General features: G+C 43.9%; 1 protein-coding gene across 2 annotated transcripts in view; it reads left to right on the forward strand.

The window, feature by feature from the left end:
- The window catches only part of LOC140211760 (tetratricopeptide repeat protein 39B), a 341074-nt gene that overhangs the window by 81803 nt on the left and 236213 nt on the right, over positions 1–23058 (forward strand). Inside the window, exons 2-3 of one of the 2 annotated variants that reach the window (XM_072281904.1) lie at positions 1467–1637; positions 16559–16593. In XM_072281904.1, coding sequence (XP_072138005.1) covers positions 1629–1637; positions 16559–16593 — 44 coding nt within the window. In that variant the 5' untranslated portion in view covers positions 1467–1628. The remainder of the gene's footprint in view (positions 1–1466; positions 1638–16558; positions 16594–23058) is intronic. The other variant, XM_072281903.1, reaches the window with a different exon arrangement.

The raw sequence follows: 23058 nt of genomic DNA on the forward strand, positions 1-23058 counted from the left end.
AGACTTGGGGGGTGGCAGGGAGTTCAGTTGTCGTGGTCTGGTCTGTGAAGTCTGCATTCTGGTTCACGGTCTGGACTATGGACTCCAGACTCCGGGTCTTCTGGCTGTCCCTTGTTTCAGTTGGGCTTAATCATAGGCACCAGATGCTCGTCTTGGGGCTGGGAATATAAGTGGCCCTGGGATCGAGTGTGGGTGCTGGTTTGTCTTGTCAGTATCCTCTTGGAGCAACCTGCCGGTGGAAGGCTAGAGCAGCCATTCATGATCTCTAGGCCTGGTTGGAGGACACCGCTTCATGGAGCCTTGTTGTCTCTAGTCGGAGCAGTCATCATGGTGTGGATTTGGCTGTTTCAGGGGCCAGCTGAGTGGCCGTCTGCCACTCCGAGCTAGATATGGATTCGGCTGTTTCTGTAGCCAGCCAAGGTTGCTGGCCGCCCCGAGACTTGGAGCCACCCTGGATTGAACTGTCTTTCTGTCCTTGCCTCCGTAGAGTAAGTCAGGCCGTCCTTGCTGTTACCCTGCGGTTGGATCTGTCCCTTCCTGTCCTCGCCTCCATTGGGTAAGTCAGGCCGTCTTTGCCGTTACCCTGGGGCTGGTCTGTTCTCTTCCCCTCTCCATCTGTATCCCTGACAGTTTCCTCGGCGGTTTACCTCAGCAGTCATCTCGGTCCCGCATCCTAGTAAGCATCCCGGCCCGGCATCCGAGGAAGGGGCCTGGCCCTGCGTTCCAAGAAGGAGTACCTTGTCCTGCCCAGGAGTACCTCGTCCTGCCCAGGAAAGAGCCTTGAAGAATCCAAGCCTCGTCCGGTCCTATAGCCATGTCATGTCTTCGCCTAGTTCTGGAGTCCGAGCCCAAGTCAAGACCCAGGTTCTGGGTCCTTGTCCTGTCTCTGGCTGAGAGTCCATACACAAGCCTCGAAGAACCCAAGTCTCGTCTAGGCCTGTAGCCAAGCCTCGAAGAACCCAAGTCTCGCCTAGTCCTGTAGCCAAGCCTCGAAGAACCCAAGCTGTGTCCAGTCCTGTAGCCACGTCGTGTCCTCGCCTGGTTCTGGGTCCTTGTCCAGTCCCTGGCTCGGAGTCCAAAGCCACGCTCCTAGTTCCCAGTTCCTTGTCCTGGTCCCGCTTTCCCAGCCAAAGTCCTAGCCCAAGTCTGTGTTCCTGTCCCAGCTCCTGGTCTGTGTCCAGTCCCGTCTAGTTCCCAGAACCTCAGTGTCCGTGTCTTGCATTTGGGTCCTCCACCAACGCCCACCTTATGACATCAGTAGCCTTACAACCTGGAGGAAGAAGCTATTTCTCATCCTAACAATTTTGGTCCTAATGCTACAGTAGCTCCTGCCTGATGGTGGGGTTGAAAGAGATTGTTGGATGGATGGGAGGGATCAATGCTAAGGGCTCTGTGTACATAGCGCTTCTTATGGATGAAAGAGAGTCCCCAGTGATCTTCTCAGCAGTCTTTGTAATCCTTTGCAGGGTCTTGCGGCCAGGTGCCTTGTGGTGATGCAACTGCTCAGGACATTCCCGACAGTACTCCTGTAAAAACTGGTTAGAATGGGATGCAGGAGCCTTACTCATCTCAGTCTCCTTAGGAAGTGGTGATGTTGCTGTGCTGACTTGACCAAAGAGGTGGTGTTGATGGATCAGGTGAGGCCATGCATTATGTGCATGTATGTCTTGAGTATGTGCATGAGTGTGTGCCTTCGAGAACATATCAGTCATACCATGGATAAACCAGGAGTCTGCTGAGGGCTAGATCTCTAGGTCTGTGGCACTCAAGATTGGTGATCGAAACCTGTACAAAAAGGCCTGGGTAGGACCAATGGAAGGCGATTTTAAAGGAGAAAAAACAATTCTAGTTCAGGTTTGAGACTGGATCAGATGCATGTTGGCTCTAGTAGGGTTTGAAGTCCATTACTTCCTACAAAGCAAAAACTAGCATCATGAATGACTGTGATGCTTTGCTCCCAGATGATCTCAATGCCTTTTATGCAGGCTTTGAAAGGGTGAGTAAAACTACACCCTGCAGTATCTGGTGATCCTGTCATCTCTGACTCAGTGGCTGAAATCAGAACATCTTTCAAGAACCTTCACAAGGTGTCAGGCCCTGTTGGAATACCTGGTGGAGCTCTGAAAACCTTTGCCAACCAACTGGCGGGTATGTTCAAGGACATCTTCAGTCTCTCACTGCTGTAGTCAAAGGTTCAACAGGGCAACAATCATACCAGTGCCCAAGAACAGCAAGGTGATCTGCCTCAATTACTATCATCCAGTGGCACTCTTATCCACTGTGATGAAATGCTTTGAAGTTGGTCATGACCAGAATCAACTCCTATCTAAGCAAGGACTATTGCAATTTGTATATTGCCGCAATAGATCTACAGCAGATGCCATCTCACTGTCTCTCCACTCAGCCTTGGTTCACTTGGACAATAGTAATACCTATGTCAGGCTACTGTTTATTGACTACAGCTCCGCATTCAACACAATCATACCCCCAGTTCTAATCAACAAGCTCCAAGACCTGGGCCTCTGTACCTCCCTCTGCAACTGGATCCTTGACTTCCTCATCAGGAGAGCACAGTTTGTGTGGATTGGAAATAGCATTTCCTCCTTGCCGACAGTCAACACTAGCGCACCTTGAGGACGTGTGCTTAGCCCAATGCTCTACCTTTTATATATCCTTGACTGTATGGCTAGGCACGGCTCAAACAACATCTCAAAATTTGCTGACGATACAATAGATGGTGTCGCGGAGGAGTACTGGAGCAAGATAGTTCAAGTGGCTGAGTGTTGTTGCAAGGAGAATCTTGCACTCAGTGTCAGTAAAACCAAGGAATTTATTGTGGACTTCAGAAAGGGGAAGTTGAGGGGACACACACCAGTCCTCACCACGGGTTCAGAAGTAGAAAGGGTGACCAGCTTTAGGTTCCTGCGTTCAACATTTCTGAACCAGTATAACCAGTATATCCTGGAACCAGTATAATTACAAAGATTACTTTGTTGCCAAAGACTACAAATTTTTCTAAGTGTACCGTGGAGAATTTTCTAACTGGTTGCATCACTCTCTGGAATGGAGAGCCCAGTGCGTGGCCAAACGCAGGAAGTTGTGAACTCACCCAGCTCCCTCTTGGACACTATCCTCCCCAGCATCCAGCACACCTTCAAAAAGACGGCATCCATTATATGTCACTCAGGACATATCCTTTTCTCATTGCTACCATCAAAAGGAGGTATAGGAGCCTGAAGACATACATTCAAGGTTTCAAGAGAATCTTCTTTCCATCTGCCATTGGATTTCTAATGGACAATGAACCTATGAACATATTTTCTCTCTCTTTTTGACTAATTAGTTTATATAACTTTCACAACAAATGCCAGTGATATTGAGCATAATTCTGATATAAATGTAGTTTAAACACTGTTCATTTTTTTTTGTGATACACATCTAAATTTAGATAATATTCTTAAAACTCATAGACGATTTATCTTATAAAATATTTCCAAATTACAAATGATTAATAAAACACAAATGATTTCCAAAGCATGAGCATAATTCCTTTAAGCTAAAAAGACATACCAGCCTGTTGCATATGAATGCGTCGTCTGTCACAGAAATCAAAGGCAGAGGAATGTATTTTAATTCACCCTGTCTTTCTGATAGTTTTCTTGAAGTTTTTGACCATTCTTATCAAACCTGACTGCTCTCTTACATTTACTCCTTTTATTTTTGCTACTTGGGTGATTTCATGCACATGTGATTTTTTTTTCCCAGAGATCTTTTTACCCTGATGGTCTAAGAGCTTCTGGCGACAATTAATACTGTAAATGCTAACACTCTTAAGTACACAAACCTTCCAACTATTAATAGATCAACTATTTGATGTGCTAAGTGATAGTATCAATCTGGTCAGCAAGCTTCCTTGAACTAAATAACTTAGTCAGTGTTGTCTAAGCCAATTCACATAACTCCATTGTCTTGTACTGCATCTCTTGAGCAATCAGCCCTGTGCTGTGGGTGAGCATCTTGTGCTCCGTAGACCATGCTGTTTGTTTGCAACTTTTAACTTCCAAATAATTATTGCTTGCCTTTTACATTAAGAACTGAAGAGTGGCTGAATATTGGTTGGAAATTTAAGTTACTCAAAAACAACTCTGGAAGTGTTAGCTGCTATGTATGTTAGAAAGCTGAGCTTGGCAAAAGGCCATTGGCCATGGACAGTGAAATCCATCACAAGATCATTGTGTGAAGTATTAATCCAACAACTGAAGCATTGTTAGCACATTAAACCTCATGACGCTTTTTTTAAAACCTGGACATCTTTATTAACTCATGTTCCGCAATGGGCACAGTAGGTTAGTTGAACTGTGGAGATGCCTTGACCTTCTCCATCTTTTTCCTCCCTTTGATAGAAGGCGGAACATATGCTGATTCAGGCAATTGGAGTCTTCAAACTGAATTTGTCTGTCTTAGAATGCATCTTGATTACAATCAGATACCATGATAATTTTTCTCCTGCTCGAAATAGGCTACATATCTCAGTTGGGCAGTGGATGATTCAATTACTCTCCGAGATACTGAGCGAGGCAAAGAGTTACAACGTCTTTGTAATCCTTTGGACTAAAATACCGGGTACACGATAATGATCAGATTGCAGATGCCACATCATTGTTTGTTCGTTATGACCTGGGTGATCAGGGTCTCATGCCCATGAATGTTCTTGGCAAAATTTTGTACAGAAGTAGTTTACCATTGTCTTCTTCTGGGCAGTGTCTTTATAAGATGGGTGACCCCAGCCATTGTCAATAACCTTCAGTGAATGTCTGCCTGGCATCAGTGTCGCATTACCGGATAACCACCACCCGCTCCCATGGTTTCACGTGGTCCTGATTGCAGGGTGGGGTGGGAACAAGGTAAGCAGGTGCTGCACCTTGCCCAAGAGTGACCTGCAGGCTGGTGGAGGGAGGAGCGCCTTTGGTAGAGATGTATCTCCTACTCTGCCACCTATCACTGTACTGCCTGAGAAATATGCCAATTCAAAGTTCAAAGTAAATTTATTATCAAAGTAAGTATATATTCAGTCGTGACTTTATTTGGTATCTCTTATATCTAATAAAGTGGTCACTGGGTATTTGTTTGTGGTCTTCTTTGGCTGTAGCCCCTCTATTTCAAGGTTCAACTTGATGTGTATTCAGAGATGCTGTTCTGTACATCATTGTTATGAAGTGTGGTGGTTTGAATTATTGTCGCCTTCATGTCAGCTTGAACTAGCCTGGCCATTCTCCTTTGACTTCTAACATTAATGAGGAGTTTTCGCCCACGAGCTGCCACTCACTGGATGTTTTTTTGTTTTTTGCAATGGTCTCTGTAAACCCTAGAGACTGTAGTGCATGAAAATTCCAAGAGATCAGCATTTTCTGAGATACTCAAACCACCCTGTATGGCATCAGCGATTATTCCATGGTGAAGATTACTTAGATTACATTCCTTTTCCATTCTGATGTTTGGTCTGAACGACAACTGAACTTCTGGACTCTGTCTGCATGCTTTTCTGCATTGAGTGACTGCCAGATGGTTAGCTGGTTAGATATTTGCATTAATGAGCAGGTGTACAGAGAGGTGCCACTGAGGTTTTCTGGAAATGTGGCATTTGTTGCTCTGATTTGGTTGTAGAATGAACGATTCAGTACTTCAGAAGACAGTTAAGAGCTATCAACACTGAGGAACTGAAGGCACATGTAAATAGGAAAATAAAGATGAAAATCACCCTGTTAAGTAAAATCAGTGATTTTGTGAAAGTTTGAGGACATCATGGCCATTTTTGCACTAATATGATTTTACTTTGTAAATGTTGCACTTGAATTCATATTCTCTGACAGCTGTAGAGAAAATTTGAATATGTGTTCTATGCAATAGTTAAGGTGGATGGCACGGTAATTGGTCACATGGGTGGCCAGACTGGTTGGTCCAGAAGGGCCGGTTATCATGTTGTACCTCAAAAATAATAAAAACCACTAGAAGTCAGGATCATTCAATTAGCTGTGTCATTCTGCTGTCTGCATTCCTCTGTTATGCATTGTAGTTAATGCCAAACTAATGAGCCAGTAGAAGATTATCTTTAACAAAATTACTTTCGAGGAAATATTTTGGTGAGTCCAGGGAGAGCCATACCCACTGGGCCCATACAGAGTTAAGATTTTTGCCTTGTGAAGTAAAGACCCAGACATCGAGGCGAAATTTGGAACATAAAACAATACAGATCAGGAACAAGCCCTTTGGCCCAAGGTGTGCTAAACTAATGAAAGATCTAACAAAGCTAGTCCCTTCTGCCTATACAAGGTGCATATCTTTCTATTCTCTACATATTCTATAAGAGCCTCTTAAATGCCTCTGTCACCTTGCTTCCACCACTATCCTTGCCATTCCATTCTCGGCAAACGAACAAAAGCAAAAGTACCTTTGCATCTCTCGCCTTAAATGCACGCTGTCTCGTATTCCCGGGAAAATGAGACCACCTGTCTATCTCTGCCACTCTTCTATAAATGATCTGTTCCTCAGCATCTCTGTTGCACCCCAACAGAGTGATTTGCTGCTATTCCTGGTTAGCATTTACTCCCCCTCCTCTTTTACCCCCCCCATCCTTTTTAAAACATCTGAACCCCAGAGCATCCAGTAGTCATTCCTTGAGACAGCCAAGTTTCTGTAATGGCCACAATGTTATAGTTTCCTGTTTTAAGTTCATCACCTTGATACCCCGTGCATTAAAATAGTCACACTTCAACCCATTCCATTCATTGCAATTTTGCCGTTTCACCATTGCAATTTTGCCATTTCAACCACCTATCCTTCTTCGCTGTCTCTTACCAGGTGCATCTGCCCGTATGCCAACTGCCTCATCCTCTGACCTATCACACTGTTTCCAACCCTTCTCCACCCCTGCCAAGCTAGTTTAAACCCTCCCCAATAAACCTGCCCGAAAGGATATTGGTCCACCTTAAATTCAGGCTAACCTGCAGGTCATACCTTCCCTAGAAGGGATCCTAAAGATCCAAATATCTGAAACCCTGCCTCCTGAACCAATTCCTCAGCCACACATTCATCTGCCAAATCATCTTATTCTTACCCTCACTCTTGACATCCTGCTCTACAGCTTTCTACCTAGCTCCCGATATTCTCTCTTCAGGACTCCATCCCCTTTTTCTACCTAAGTCATTGGTACTAAAATGCACTATTACTTCTGCCTGGTCAACCTCTAGAACGAGGGTTAGCATTCTGGGGTCCATAGACTTCTCTGTAAATGATAAGGGTCTGCATTAGAATGGTATGGACTTGATCTTAGTCATACCTGACTACGGCATCTGGGAAGCAGCATGTCATCCAGAAGTCTCTTGCACATCTAGAGAATCTCCTCTCAGCTCCCCTATCACCAAAGCACTCCTCTTCTCCCCCTTCCCCTTCTGAGCCACATAACGCCAGAGACCTGGTTGTTGCGGCTTCACCTTGTAGATTGTTTCCACGCCCCCCCCCCCCCCCGCCCAACAGTATCCATCGGGGTACACCTGTTATTGAGAGTGTCAGCCCGTTCCTTTCCAGCTCCTGACAGACACTTAGCTATCTGCCTTCTGCAGCTTAGGGCGATTATTTCCTTGTAGCACTTGTTCTCCCGTACGAGCTTTAGGTAACCCAGCTGCAGTTCCTTAATGGGACTGCAAGGAGCTGCAGTTGGATGTCCTTCATATGGATGTAGTTATCAGGGAGACTGGAAGTCTCCCAGAACTCCCTCATCTGACAGGAAGAACATTCTACTGACCCTAGATTCATTCTTACAGCGAGGTGCTAAGAGGCAAAAAAGAAATTTCCTGGAAACTAACCTTAGCCTTTGCCCCTCCTTGCTAAAACCTCAGGCTCCCCGCTGTAACACTGGCCCACTCGCACAATAACTGCTCCCACTCACTTAAACCTCACTTATTTTTATAGTCCTTTGCCTAGTGCCTAATAAACTGCAATATCAAGCCCACCGAAAATTTTTGAAAGGCTCCGCTTGCTATTTAAATCTCACACTCACTCATCTCAAATAAGTGACTGCTTGTGATATCTCAAGCTGACCAAAAGCTTTCAAAAGGCCTTCTTTTAAGAAGCCTAATTTTATATTGACCTTTGATTGCTGTTGCATTTTGGACCTCTCACTTTGGTTATGTTTTAAATGCTACTCACAAAAATTACATACAGTCTTCAAAATATTATTACTGGAAATCCTTATTCAATTGTTCTTTGCTAAAATCTGTCTAGATTTTGGCCTTGGTCTTGGGATCATATATGATCAGACTACATTTGCACTTGATGATTTTGAGTTGAATGAAGTGATTCCATGCTGCTTAGTAAAGTATTTGTTCTGAACCATAAGTTCAGAAGCATGGCCAATGTAACTTTAGACAAAAATCCTTGACCACTACAAATCTGATGTGTCTGTGGAAGGTATTAAAACCACGTAATGAAATCTACCCAGGGAATTGTATGTGAGTGTCAGGTTCAGTTGCTTTTACTAGAATGAAACATCTATTGTTCTCAGGATAGAAAGGATTAAAAGGAGATTGAATATGAATTCAAAGTTATTAAGAGTTTTGATGGCAGAAGTGATGAGAAACTAGATAACCGGGATATATCACAAGTGGTGTCTTAAGATAATTGTCGAGAGAACTGAAGGGGAGATGAGGTATTTTTAAACATAACCAGTTTATATTGTTAGCAATGAGTTGTCTAATAGAATAATGGGAGCAAACTTAAAGAGGAGATATATCTGAATAGGAAAGTTTGCAGTGCCATGGAGGAGGGGCTAAGCAGTGGGGCTGAATGTATAGCTCATTGAAAAGGAATTCCTGAAGCCTCTATAAAATTGAATGTTATCCACATGGACTATAATTCCCTCAGATAAATATTTCAAAATTAGTAGATTTTAAATGTTGCATATTTTTTCCTGAATGTTATGATACTTTAGTGATAAAATAGAGTAATCTAGGGCTTCCTGAAAGTGGCTTTGCAGGTTCATAAGGTGAACACATATGGCATGCTTGCCCTTATGATTCAAGACATTGAGTTCACGAGTCAGCAACTTACATTGCAACTTTAAAACTCCAACTAGGCCGTATCTGAAGCATTTCAGTCAGACCTGTTGTTTTATAGGAGTAACACAGAAGCTTTGGAGAGGTTACAAAACTTCCTGGTTTTTTTTCCAAGCGATGAAGCTACTGAGAAGTATTTATAGTAGTACATTCTTTTGCGAGTCATTTACATATTTTCATAAACACAAAGGTCCCAGCACAGATCACTGTGTTACTCTGACTGAAACATACGGTATTTCCAGTCAGAGAACTACCCATGTACCATTATTCTCTGCCTCCTCTCACCAAACCAATTTTCAATGCATTTCACCAACATGCCTTATGCTGTAACTACCTGGACTAGCCTACCAGAGGAACCTTGTCAAAATCCTTACTAGTCAACTATTAACCAATCTCTAATTGCGCCACCAGTTCATCCACCTTATTCCAAATGCTACATGCATTTAAATACAGCACCTTCACCCTTTTGAATTTTGCCTCTGTGGTACAATTTAACTCATTGCACTGTCTGCATATGCACCCAATCATTGGCTTGTCTTTCATTACATTCATGTTACACCCATCATCTACTTGTAAACCTGCTGACTCAACCTCAGCTCTATCATACTGGTTCCCAATCATGTTCAATCTGTCTTGGTCACTCAATATTAACATGATATTAGCAGGCACCATCTTTTTGGTCCAATATTCACTTCTGGAGCATCTGGATAGTAAAGACATCTATGTTAGACTGTTGTTTATTCACTCTAGTTTCACCTTTAATATCATAATTTCAAACAACCTGATCTCCAAACTCCAATACCTGGGGCTTAGTACTTGACTCTGCAGCTGATCCTTGACTTCTTGATCAATAGACTGCAATCATAAGGATAGGCCCCAACACCTCTGCCTGATTCTCCTCAGCACTGGTACCCCACTAGACTGAGTTCTCAGCTTCCTGCATGTATGACTGCATGGCATCATTTTGCTGTTACTCCATCTACAGGTTTAGAGATGATACCACTGTAGTGAGCCACATCTCAAATAATAAACAGAAAGCCAGGCAAAGGAGAGTCAATAGATGTTTATAGAATTTCAGAAGGCCTTTGACATACTGCACTCATAAGGCTGCTAATGAAGGTAAAAGCCTATGGTATTACAGGAAAAATGCTAGCAGTGATAGAAGATTGGCTGACGGGCAGGAGGCAGAGTGGGAATAAAGGGGAACATTTCTGGTTGGCTGCGGGCGACAAGTGGTGTTCTGCAGGGGTTGGTGTCAGGACCTTTCTTTTTCATGTTATATGTCAGTGATCTGGATGATGGAATTGATGGCTTTGTGGACAAGTTTGTGGATGATACGAAGATAGGTGGAAGTCCAGGTAGTTTTGAGGATGCAGGGAATCTGCAGAAGGACTTAGGCAGTGTAGAAGAATGGGAAAAGAAGTGGTAAATGGAATATAGTGTAGGTAAAATCATCGGACAAAGCCAGCATGGATTTGTGAAAGGAAAGTCATGTCTGACGAATCTCATAGAATTTTTTGAGGATGTAACTAGTAGAGTGGATAGGGAAGAACCAGTGGATGTGGTACATTTGGATTTTCAAAAGGCTTTTGACAAGGTCCCACACAGAAGATTAGTGTGCAAACTTAAAGCACATGGTATTGGGGGTATGGTATTGATGTGGATAGAGAATTGGTTGGCAGACAGGAAGCAACGAGTGGGAATAAATGGGACCTTTTCAGAATGGCAGGCAATGACTAGTGGGGTACCACAAGGCCCAGTGCTGGGACCCCAGTTGTTTACAATATATATTAATGACTTAGATGAGGGAATTAAATGCAGCATCTCCAAGTTTGCAGATGACACAAAGCTGGGCGCCAGTGTTAGCTGTGAGGAGGATGCAGGGTGACTTGGATAGGTTAGGTGAGTGGGCAAATTCATGGCAGATGCAATTTAATGTGGATAAATGTGAGGTTATCCACTTTGGTGACAAAAACAGGAAAACAGATTATTATGTGAATGGTGGCCGATTAGGAAAAGGGGAGGTGCAACGAGGCCTGGGTGTCATTATACACCAGTCATTGAAAGTGGGCATGCAGGTACAGCAGGCGATGAAAAAGGCGAATGGTATGCTGGCATTCATAGCAAGCGGATTCGAGTATAGGAGCAGGGAGGTACTACTGCAGTTGTACAAGGCCTTGGTGAGACCACACCTGGAGTATTGTGTGCAGTTTTGGTCCCCTAGTCTGAGGAAAGACATTCTTGCCATAGAGAGAGTACAAAAAAGGTTCACCAGATTGATTCCTGGGATGGCAGGACTTTCATATGATGAAAGACTGGATCGGCAAGGTTTATACTCATTGGAATTTAGAAGATTGAGGGGAGATCTTATTGAAACGTATAAAATCCTAAAGTGATTGGATAGGCTAGATGCAGGAAGATTGTTCCTGATGTTAGGGAAGTCCAGAACGAGGGGCCACAGTTTGAGGATAAAGGGGAAGCCCTTTAGGACCGAGATTAGGAAAAACTTCTTCACACAAAGAGTGGTGAATCTGTGGAATTCTCTGCCACAGGAAACAGTTGAGGCCAGTTCATCGGCTATATTTAAGAGGGAGTTAGATATGGCCCTTGTGTATAAAGGGATCAGGGGGTATGGAGGGAAGGCTGGTACAGGGTTCTGAGTTGGATGATCAGCCATGATCATGCTGAATGGCAGTGCAGGCTCAAAGGGCCGAATGGCCTACTCCTGCACCTATTTTCTATGTTTCTATGTAATGCATGGTAATGCACTTGGTAGAAGGAATAAAGTAAGACTTTTCTAAATGGGGAGCAAATTCAGAAATCAGAGCTGCAAAGGATCTTGTAAGTCCTTGTACAGGACCCCTAAAGATTATCTTGCAGGTTGAGTCAGTGGTCAAAGGCAAATGAAACGTTAACATTAATTTTGAGAGGACTAGAATATAAAAGCAAGGATGTAATACTGAGGCTTTATAAGGCATTGGTGTGGCTGCACTTGGAGCATTGTGAGAAGATTTGGGCCTCTTTTGCTGGCATTGGAGAGGGTCCAGAGGAGCTTTATGAGAATAATCATGGGAATGAAAGGGTTAATGTCGAAGGAGCATTCAATAGCTCCGGGCCTATCAAATTTGCTGGACTTTAGAAGAATGAGGGCGGGACCTCATTGAAATATTGAATGAGCTGGGCAGATTGAACATGGAGAGAATGTTTCCAATCGTGGGTGTCTAGGATCAGAAGGCACAGCCTCAGAATGCAAGGATGTCCTATAGAACAGAGATAAGAAGGATTTTTTTTTAGCCAGAGGCTGGTGAATCTGTGGAATTCATTGCCATAGACATCTGTGGGAGCCAGGTCATTGGGTATATTTAAAGCAGAGGTTTATACATTGTTTGATCACTATGGGTGTTAAAGGTTACATGGGGAGGGCAGGAGAATGGGGTTAAAAGGGATAATAAATCAGTCATGATAGAATGGCAGAGCAGATTTGATGGGCTGAATGGCCTAGTCTGCTCCTGTATGTTATAGTCTTGTCATCTCAATAGGCTGTCCAGTTGCAGTCGTACTGCCGACATGGCTGAGGAAGCTCAGCAGTAACTGTCTTCCTCAGGAGGTTAAAAGGCTTTGGCATATTCTATTTGATCCTCACCAGTACTTGTCAATGTAGTAGGTAGATATTTGTCAACTGTTCTGCCTGTGACTACAAGAAACTGCAGGGAGTTGTGACTCTGCTCAGTACATCATGGAAACTAGTCTCCCCTCCATGGACTCTGCCTCAGTAAAGCAGTCAGCAGAGTCAAAGACGCCACCACCCTGGGCATTCCGTCTTCTCCACAATCCCACTGGGCAGAGGATACAAAGACCACCATGTTCGAGGATTGTGTCTGTGCCAGTGTTATTAGACTATTGAATGGTTCTTGGTATGTTAAGGTGGACTCTGGACCTCACAGTCTACCTGGTTATGATTTTTCATCTTATCCCCTACTGCGCTGCACTTTCACTGAACACATGAAACATAGAAGCATAGAAACATAGAAAATAGGTGCAGGAGTAGGCCACTCGGCCCTTCGAGCCTGCACCACCATTCAGTATGATGATCGCTGATCATCCAACTCAGAACCCTGTACCAGCCTTCCCTCCATACCCCATGATCCCTTTAGCCACAAGGGCCATATCTAACTCCCTCTTAAATATAGCCGATGAACTGACCTCAACTGTTTCCTGTGGCGGAGAATTCCACAGATTCACCACTCTCTGTGTGAAGAAGTTTTTCCTAATCTCGGTCTTAAAAGGCTTCCCCTTTATCCTCAAACTGTGACCCCTCGTTCTGGACTTCCCCAACATCAGGAACAATCTTCCTGCGTCTAGCCTGTCCAATCCCTTTAGGATTTTATATGTTTCAATAAGATCTCCCCTCAATCTTCTAAATTCCAACGAGTATAAGCCTAGTTCATCCAGTCTTTCATCATATGAAAGTCCTGCCATCCCAGGAATCAATCTGGTGATCCTTCTTTGTACTCCCTCTACAGCAAGGATGTCTTTCCTCAGATTAGGGGACCAAAACTGCACACAATACTCCAGGTGTGGTCTCACCAAGGCCTTGTACAACTGCAGTAGTACCTCCCTGCTCCTGTACTCGAACCCTCTTGGTATAAATGCCAGCATACCATTCGCCTTTTTCACCGCCTGCTGTACCTGCATGCCCACTTTCAATGACTGGTGTATAACGACACCCAGGTCTCGTTGCACCTCCCCTTTTCCTAATCGGCCACCATTCACATAATAATCTGTTTTCTTGCTTTTGCCCACTCACCTAACCTATCCAAGTCACCCTGCATCCTCTTAGCATCCTCCTCACAGCTGACACTGCCGCCCAGCTTCGTGTCATCCGCAAGCTTGGAGATGCTGCATTTAATTCCCTCATCTAAGTCATTAATATATATTGTAAACAACTGGGGTCCCAGCACTGAGCCTTGCGATACCCCACTAGTCACTGCCTGCCATTCTGAAAAGGTCCTGTTTATTCCCACTCTTTGCTTCCTGTCTGCCAACCAATTCTCTATCCAAATCAATACCTTACCCCCAATACCATGTGCTTTAAGTTTGCACACTAATCTCCTGTGTGGGACCTTGTCAAAAGCCTTTTGAAAATCCAAATATACCATATCCACTGGTTCTCCCCTATCCACTCTACTAGTTACATCCTCAAAAAATTCTATGAGATTCGTCAGACATGATTTTCCTTTCACAAATCCATGCTGACTTTGTCCGATGATTTCACCGCTTTCCAAATGTGCTGTTATCACATCCTTGATAACTGACTCCAGCAGTTTCCCCACCACCGACGTTAGGCTAACCGGTCTATAATTCCCCGGTTTCTCTCTCCCTCCTTTTTTAAAAAGTGGGGTTACATTAGCCACCCTCCAATCCTCAGGAACTAGTCCAGAATCTAACGAGTTTTGAAAAATTATCACTAATGCATCCACTATTTCTTGGGCTATTTCCTTAAGCACTCTGGGATGCAGACCATCTGGCCCTGGGGATTTATCTGCCTTTAATCCTTTCAATTTACCCAACACCACTTCCCTACTAACATGTATTTCGCTCAGTTCCTCCATCTCACTGGACCCTCTGTCCCCTACTGTCCCCTACTGACCCTTTTATTGGTTTACCTCAATGCACTGCTATAAGGAATTGATATGTATGAACAGTTTGCAAGACAAGATTTTCAGTCTACTCTGGGATATGGGACAATAGCAAACCGATTCAGAGTGGATGGGCTTGTTTCTGTGCTCTCTCTATGGCAGGGTAACTTTAACCACTCTCTCCACTGCAACCACAAAACAGCAGTAAAAAAAAAAGGCTGGTATGAAGGCGAGGGATAACACGAGAGAGTGGACACTGGCTGTAGTTGTTGGTGCACACCTAGTCCTCTGGTGCCAGTGGCCTCGAGCCACTCCTGAGCCGTGGACTCATTAATTGCAGAGACTGTAGTGTAAATACTAAGATCCAGCAATGATGTGTGAAATTGGAAATCATTAAAAACTCAGGCAGACGGCTGCACATTGACATACCAGTTGGGACCTTTGTACTTTTGTCATATCACTCCTTGTTTATGAAGAGTTGAAAACAAAGGTTGTAGTTTGCGTGTTGTTGCTGCAGGCTGCTATTGTCATCATAACACAGGAAAGGTGAATCTCTCCAGAGCAATGTTTCATGGCGTAGCATTTCAAGAAGAAACTGTTGCTGTTTTGTTAGAACCTGCAAGCAATTCATGCAAAATATAAGACATGGGAGCGGAACTACACCACTCGGCTCATTGAGTCTGTTCTGCCATTTCATCATGGCTGATTCATTATCCGTCTCAACCCCTTCTCTTGTCTTCTTCCCATAACCTTTGATGCCCTGACTAATCAAGGACCTATCAGCCTCAGCTTTAAATATACTGAATGGCTTGTCCTCCACAGCTGTCCGTGGCAATGAAAATGGCACTTTCCTACACAATATTCTGTCTACTACATCTATGCAACGCACATAAAAGTTGCTGGTGAACGCAGCAGGCCAGGCAGCATCTCTAGGAAGAGGTGCAGTCGACGTTTCAGGCCGAGACCCTTCGTCAGGACTACATCTATGCTTGTTTTCCCAATCTATGTCCATCTGCAGACTCCCTGCTTCCTCAAAACTACCTGTCCCCCCACTTAGCTAATTGTAGGCAAACTTAGCCACAAAGCAGTGAATTCCATCATCTAAATCATTGACATATAATCATTGTTATAACCAGGGGTGGCAGTGTGGATGAGCTCTCACTGCCAATTAAATGCTCCCAATGGTGTGCATCTCAAATTGCCTCTGACAACTAAGTCCAGCTCCACGTGTCCATGTGTGGCTTAGCTACTAAGTCTGGTTGAACCATTTCCACTGACAGGAGAAAGGGCAAAAGTGAGTTAGTGGTACCTTAAAACCAGTCACTTCAGCAGATGGGTCATCAGAGAGACCGTTAGGTATCCTACAATCACATATCTTGAAGCATTTCACTGCCTTGACTACCACCCTGCCTACACTTGTTGTACCTTTGGCTCTGAATTCTTAAGCTTAAGTTCCACGATTTACTAAATGACTCCAAAAGACTCAGCACCTACCCCTGTTCTTGCCAAAGCCTGACCACTCTTAACACTGCCCACTCCCACAATGGCCACTCTGCTTAAATAAGAATCACTCCCGACAAAACTTGTAGATCTGTGCAAAAGAGAACCAATTTCTAGGCTGTAGAGGATGACTGTGGCTTAATCTGTAGAAGGCAACCTCTTTCAAAAATCAGAACTAAAATGGTCATTAAATACATAGATAAAATCAACTGTTCCACTAAAAAGTGGTGATTCTAATTTGTATACTTTATCACCTTCATTACCTTTATCAGCTTCTAGAGGTAGATTACTGTACTTTTTGTTTTACAGGATTATTATGAAGATGCATATGAAAATATTCCAGTGTAAGTACATGCTACCATATAATTTTAGTAGTAAGTAACTTGGAGCATACGCACAAAAAAGGTTATTTCAAAGTTTTTACAAGTACTGCTTGTGGTCTTTCCAGTGCATTCCTATAATTTATCAATTAAATCATTTTAATACTTTGCGTGACACTATAGTATGTTATCTGTTTAGTAATAAAGAACACTGTGGGGGGGGGGGTAGTGTCTGCTCCGTGATAAATCTGTGCATGTAATACCCTTTATGTTATTAAGATGTCAAATTTAATGTAATAACCAGATGTTTTGTATTTGAATGTTCAAAAATTCCATGCTACAGTTATTTCACTTTTTACTTTTCGTATGAAACAAGCAACAGTTGAGGATTGGGTGGTTATATTTCATCAGGAGAGAAAAGAAGGAAGGCTATACTTTTAGACTTTTGGCAAAATCAGATGTCTCACAATGATTTACAATTGATGAAATTCTTTTCAAGTGTAGCCATTATTATAGGAAATGTAGCAAATAGTTTTTCTTGGACTAAGATCCACAATAAAGTATTAAATAATAATTAACTTTGGTATCGTAAATCCAAACAAACTTGTGTCCAAACTCCAAGACCTCGTACTTGGTATCTAGCTCTGCCACCAGTTCCGTGGCCAGATTCAGCTCTAGCCCCATTTACAAGGCCGCACTGGGTTGGATCTCAAATAGTGAGGAGTCGGCATACAGAAAGATAGAAAACCTAGTTATGTGGTGTGAGGTCAAACACTTCCCCCTCAATTCAGCAAAACAAAAGACAGGATCATTGACTTCAGGAAGGAGGGTGGAGTACGTGATCCTATCTACAAACCCCATTTCCAGAAAAGTTCGGATATTTTCCAAAATGCAATAAAAACACAAATCTGTGATATGTTAATTCACGTGAACCTTTATTTAACTGACAAAAGTACAAAGAAAAGATTTTCAATAGTTTTACTGACCAAGTTAATTGTATTTTGTAAACATGCACAGAAAGAATGTACAACCTTCCTTACAGAAGACGCCGGAATTGAACTCCCCTCTCCACTGCTCTGAACTGTAAAAGCTTTGCACTGGCTGCTACGTTACCATGGTGCCTCTGTATTGATGACCAGTGGTGTTCTGCAGGGATCGTTGTGATTTTTTTAAATTACTGAGATAAGGAAGTGGAAGGGTGGGTTAGTAAGTTTGCAGATGACATGAAGATTGGTGGTTGCTGTTGAGAGGTGCGGAGCTGGGCTGAGAGTGGCAGATGGAGTTCAATCTGGAAAAGTATGAAGTGATTCACTTTGGAATGTTGAACCTGAAGGCAGAGTACAGGGTTAATAACAGGAGCCTTAACAGTGGAGGAATAGAGGAATCTTGAGGTCCACAGCCAGAGATGCCTCAAAGTTACCACTTAAGTTGATAGGATTATTAAGGCATATTATTTGAACTAGTAACACCAAGGACTGTAAATTTGCTGACCCTCTCAACTTCTGATCCTCCATTGAGAATTGGCTCATGGACCTCTGGTTTCCTCCTCCTGATCTTGCTGAAATCGAGTAAGAAATTATTGTCGAGGCACCACTCAGCCAGATTTTCAACCTCCCTCTTATATACTGATTCATCACCACCTTTGTTTCACCCTATGACGCTAGTGTCAACAGCAAACTTGAATATGACATTGCAGCTGTGCGTAGCCACACAGTCATAGGTGTAAAGTAGGAAGAGCAGAGGGCTAAGCACACAGGCTTGTGCTGCTCCTGTGCTGATGGAGGTTGTGGAGGAGATGTTGTTGCCAATCCGAACTGACTGGATCTGCAAGTGAGGACATCCAGGATCCAATTGCAAAAGGAGGTCGTGGTGCCAAGGGCTTGAAGCTTATTGATTAGTTTTGAGGGGATGATAGTATTGAGTGCCAAGCTGTGGTAGATTAAAAAAACCTTTTTACTGTACTGATGCTTCAGGATTGAGTGAGGAGCCAATGAGATGGCATTTGCTGTGGACCTGCTACTCCGGTAGGCAAATCTGAGCGGATCTACAAACGTAAGTTGCTTCTCAGGCAGGAGTTAGTATGTTTCATCACCAACCTCCAAAATACTTCATCACTGTGGATGTAAGTGCTACTGGACAATAATCACTGAGGAAGGTTCAAAGGTACAATATAATGTCAGAGAAATGTACACAATATATATCCTGAAATGCTTTTTCTTCCCAACCATCCACGAAAACAGAGGAGTGCCCCAAGAATAAACAACAGTTAAATGTTAGAACCCCAAAGTCCCCCCAGCTCCCCTCCCTCCCGCACATTAGCGGCAGCAAGCAACGATCCCCCCCACCCCACCGGCAAAAATAAAGCGCACCCGCTACCAACACTCAAGCGTGAGCAAAGCAATAGCAAAGACACAGACTTGCAGTTACCCCAAAGACGACATTGTTCACCCGATAATTCAACATGCTGCAGGCTCTCTCTCTCCTAGTAAGGGAAAAAAGAGGTGACTCCATTTTCCAACGAGCGGGGAGACCTAACAAACAAATCGCTGGTTTACGATGTTAAAAGTCCGTTACTTTGCTTTTTTCGAGCTCTGTGCCTGAAGATCGCAAGGATCCTGGGTCCCCAGGCCCACAGCAGATGTTCCGACTCCCCCAATGACACACAGGTCTCCTGTGGTGACACCGACCCCTGATCCGTCAGTCTCTAGTTCCTCGATCCCAGGCTTCTGAATCTGAGCTGAAATCTTAGGCCAAGCTTTTGGCATGCTGAATAGCGGCCGATTGTGGAACCCCGAGAGCGGTTCCCATTCCCACAAAGAACCATAGTCAGCAGGTCTTCAAAAGAACCCTTAAAGGGAAAATAGAGTTATTAAAGCTGGAAATAGAACTGTTTTCGAAGATGCAAGCAAAGAGTTGCCGTGTTCTTCTTAGGCACCGGTATAATTGAAGTCTGTTTACCTCAGATTGCAGAAGCAAGAGGTTAAAGATCTCAGTGAACACTCCAGCCAGTTGATCAGCCCAGGGACAGCTCTTTAGTACTTGGTCTAGGCTGAACGCTATTTGTGGGTTCATCCTCCTGAAGACTGCTCACATGTCGGCCTCAGAGACTGAAACCACAGGATTATTGTGGGCTGCAAGAGTTTGTATGGTTCTTCTGTGTTTTGATGGTGAAAGTGAGCATAGAAGGCATTGAGCTCTTCTGGAAGCAAAGCCCTATTGTTGCATAAATCGCTTGATATTATTTTATAAGAGGTGATAGCATTTAAGTTCTGTCACAACTGTTGGCATCCTTCGTTAATTCAAGTTTAGTTCGGAATTCCATATACAGGCTTTGTACTCTCAAAATACCACTTCTGAAGGCCTTCCACTTACCAAGTACACCTTTGCCAGAAAACAACCTGTCCCAATCCCATGACAGATCCTTCCTGATACCATCAATTTCGGCCTTTCTCCAATTTAGAAATGCAACCCGAGGACTGGACCTATCCTCAAGATTCGAGCTTGCTTACTGTCATTTGTTTATTTACTTATTTAGTGATGCAGTGTAGAGTAGGCCCTTCTGGCCCTTCGAGCCACACCTCCCCCAACAAAACTGATTAATTCTAACGTAATAATTGTAAATTGTAAATTGCATTGTAAATGTGAGGTGTGAGGTCGAGTTATGTTGGAGAAGAAGTGGTCAGAGCGAGGTTGAGGCAAGTCATGGCGTGCAGAGTGGAGAAAAGTCAGGGCGGAGGAACTTTGAGGCTCATCCGCCTAAACTGGGATCATAGTTGGATCAATCTATGTGCAGGGCCGATTTGGAGTGGATGAGTATGTGGTGGCGGGGTCCAGGCCCAGAGCGTATCAAAATGACAAGGCCAGGGTCCTATGACGGGTAACGTCCCAATGTTTGGACAATTTAAACAGCTGGTTGGATGGAGTGAAAAGGTTGAGTGTTGGGACAGGTGCAAAAATGGGTCTATCTATCAATTGCAAAAAGATGATGTATGGTGATATCCAAAAAGAAGGAGAATCCTATCTGCAGGCTGAGAATAAACGGTGAAGACATAAAACAAGTACAGAACTTTTGCTACTTAGGAAGCTGGGTGAGATCAGATGGCAAGTGCGAGATGGACATCAAAAGAAGAATAGGGATGGCAAAAGACACCTTTACGAGAATGAAGAGTATACTGACCAATACTAAACTAGGCATGAAAACCCACCTCAGAGTACTGAAACGTTACATTTATCCAGTTATGTTATATGGCTCAGAATGTTGGACAATATCTAGTAACATGAGGAAACAAATTGTAGCAGCAAAGATGTGGTTTTTGAGGAGGATGTAAAGAATATCATGGATGAAACGAATATCTAACGAGGATATCATGAACAGAGCAAACACAAAAAGAGGAATAATGTATGAGATCATGAAAAGGAAATGCAACTTCATTGGACATGTGATTAGGAAAGAGGAATTAGTATTCATGGTAATTATGGGAAAGATTGAACGGAAGAAAGCAAGAGGAAGACAAAGACAAATGATGATGGAGACAGCAGCCAGAGAACTGGAAATGAATACCAGTGAATTGGTCCACTTGACCTGAAACAGGAGTGTGTGGACCTTGGCAGTCAAAGCTCAAACTGGGCACGGCACCTGATGATGATGTTGGGACAGGATGAAAAGGCAGTGTCGGGGCAGCAAGTGAGGGTCAGACTGGTTCTGGTCGCTACTCCGTGATGTTTACTTCGCCCTCTGGTGCTGAGGCTGAGGCTGTGGGCCTACTCTGGCTGCTCCGGACTTTGTGTCCGTGAGGTTTACGACAATTTACCATGCTGTGTGATGAACTGAGGCTGTGTCCGGGCCTGAGGCTGTGGGCCTACTCTGGCTGCTCCAGGCTTTGTGTCCGTGAGGTTTACGACAATTTACCATGCTGTGTGATGAACTGAGGCTGTGTCTGGGCCTACTCTGGCTGCTCCGGGCTTTGTGTCCGTGAGGTTTACGACAATTTACCATACTGTGTGATGAACTGAAGCTGTGGGCCTACTCTGGCTGCTCCAGGCTTTGTGTCCGTGAGGTTTACGACAATTTACCATGCTGTGTGATGAACTGAGGCTGTGTCTGGGCCTACTCTGGCTGCTCCGGGCTTTGTGTCCGTGAGGTTTACGACAATTTACCATACTGTGTGATGAACTGAAGCTGTGGGCCTACTCTGGCTGCTCCAGGCTTTGTGTCCGTGAGGTTTACGACAATTTACCATGCTGTGTGATGAACTGAGGCTGTGTCCGGGCCAGAGGCTGTGGGCCTACTCTGGTTGCTCCAGGCTTTGTGTCCGTGAGGTTTACAACAATTTACCATGCTGTATGATGAACTGAGGCTGTGGGCCTACTCTGGCTGCTCCGGGCTTTGTGTCCGTGAGGTTTACAACAATTTACCATGCTGTGTGATGAACTGAGGCTGTGTCCGGGCTTTGTGTCCGTGAGGTTTACGACAATTTACCACGCTGTGTGATGAACTGAGGCTGTGTCCGGGCTTTGTGTCCGTGAGGTTTACGACAATTTACCACGCTGTGTGATGAACTAAGGCTGTGTCTGGGCCTGAGGCTGTGGGCCTACTCTGGCTGCTCCAGGCTTTGTGTCCATGAGGTTTACGACAATTTACCATGCTGTGTGATGAACTGAGGCTGTGTCCGGGCTCTGCGATATTTTGCTCTGCTGTGTGATGAGCTGAGGCTGAGCTCGTGGACTGCTCCCGGCTTCATGTCTATGGACGCACTTTAGTTCTGAATGCTGTTGCTCACTTTTAGTATTTGCATGATTTGTGTTGCTTTTTTCTCTCTCTACTCATTGGGTGCTGTTTGTCTTTTTTTTAATGGGAGTTTATTCAGGTTTCTTGTTTAGTGGTTGCCTGTAAGGAGACAAATCTTAAAGTTGTATGATTTTTTTATTCTTTGATAATCAAAGTACGAGGGGTGATTGATAAGTTTGTGGCCTATGGTAGAAGGAGTCAATTTTAGAAAACCTAGCACTTATTTTTCCTACATTTACACACTTCGTCCAGCGGTCATGGAGCATACGGATCTCGTTTTTGTAGAAGTCGGCGTCTTGGACCTCCAGAAGTGGTCCACAGCAGGGGTGATTGATAAGTTCGTGGCCTAAGGTAGAAGGAGATGAGTTATTTACTTAAAACTTTCTGCATTTTCACTCAGAGTTGAACTGCACATGCATGTAATGAGAGCTGTGTAACTCACCTCCTTCTACCTTAGGCCACAAACCTATCAATCACCCCTGCTGTGGACCACCTGAAGGTCCAAGCTGCTCTCGTTACATGCACGTGCAGTTCAACTCTTTGAGTGATGATGCAGGAATTTTGAAGTTAATAACTCATCTCCTTCTACCTTAGTCCACAGACTTATTAATCATCCCTAAAACTTTGAACTTTGACCGATTCACTTGCCCAGTGTGCTTTGGACTGTGGGAGGAAACGGGAGCACCCAGGAAAAACACGCA

Source organism: Mobula birostris, chromosome 17, assembly GCF_030028105.1.
Source record: "Mobula birostris isolate sMobBir1 chromosome 17, sMobBir1.hap1, whole genome shotgun sequence".
NCBI lineage: Eukaryota > Metazoa > Chordata > Chondrichthyes > Myliobatiformes > Myliobatidae > Mobula > Mobula birostris.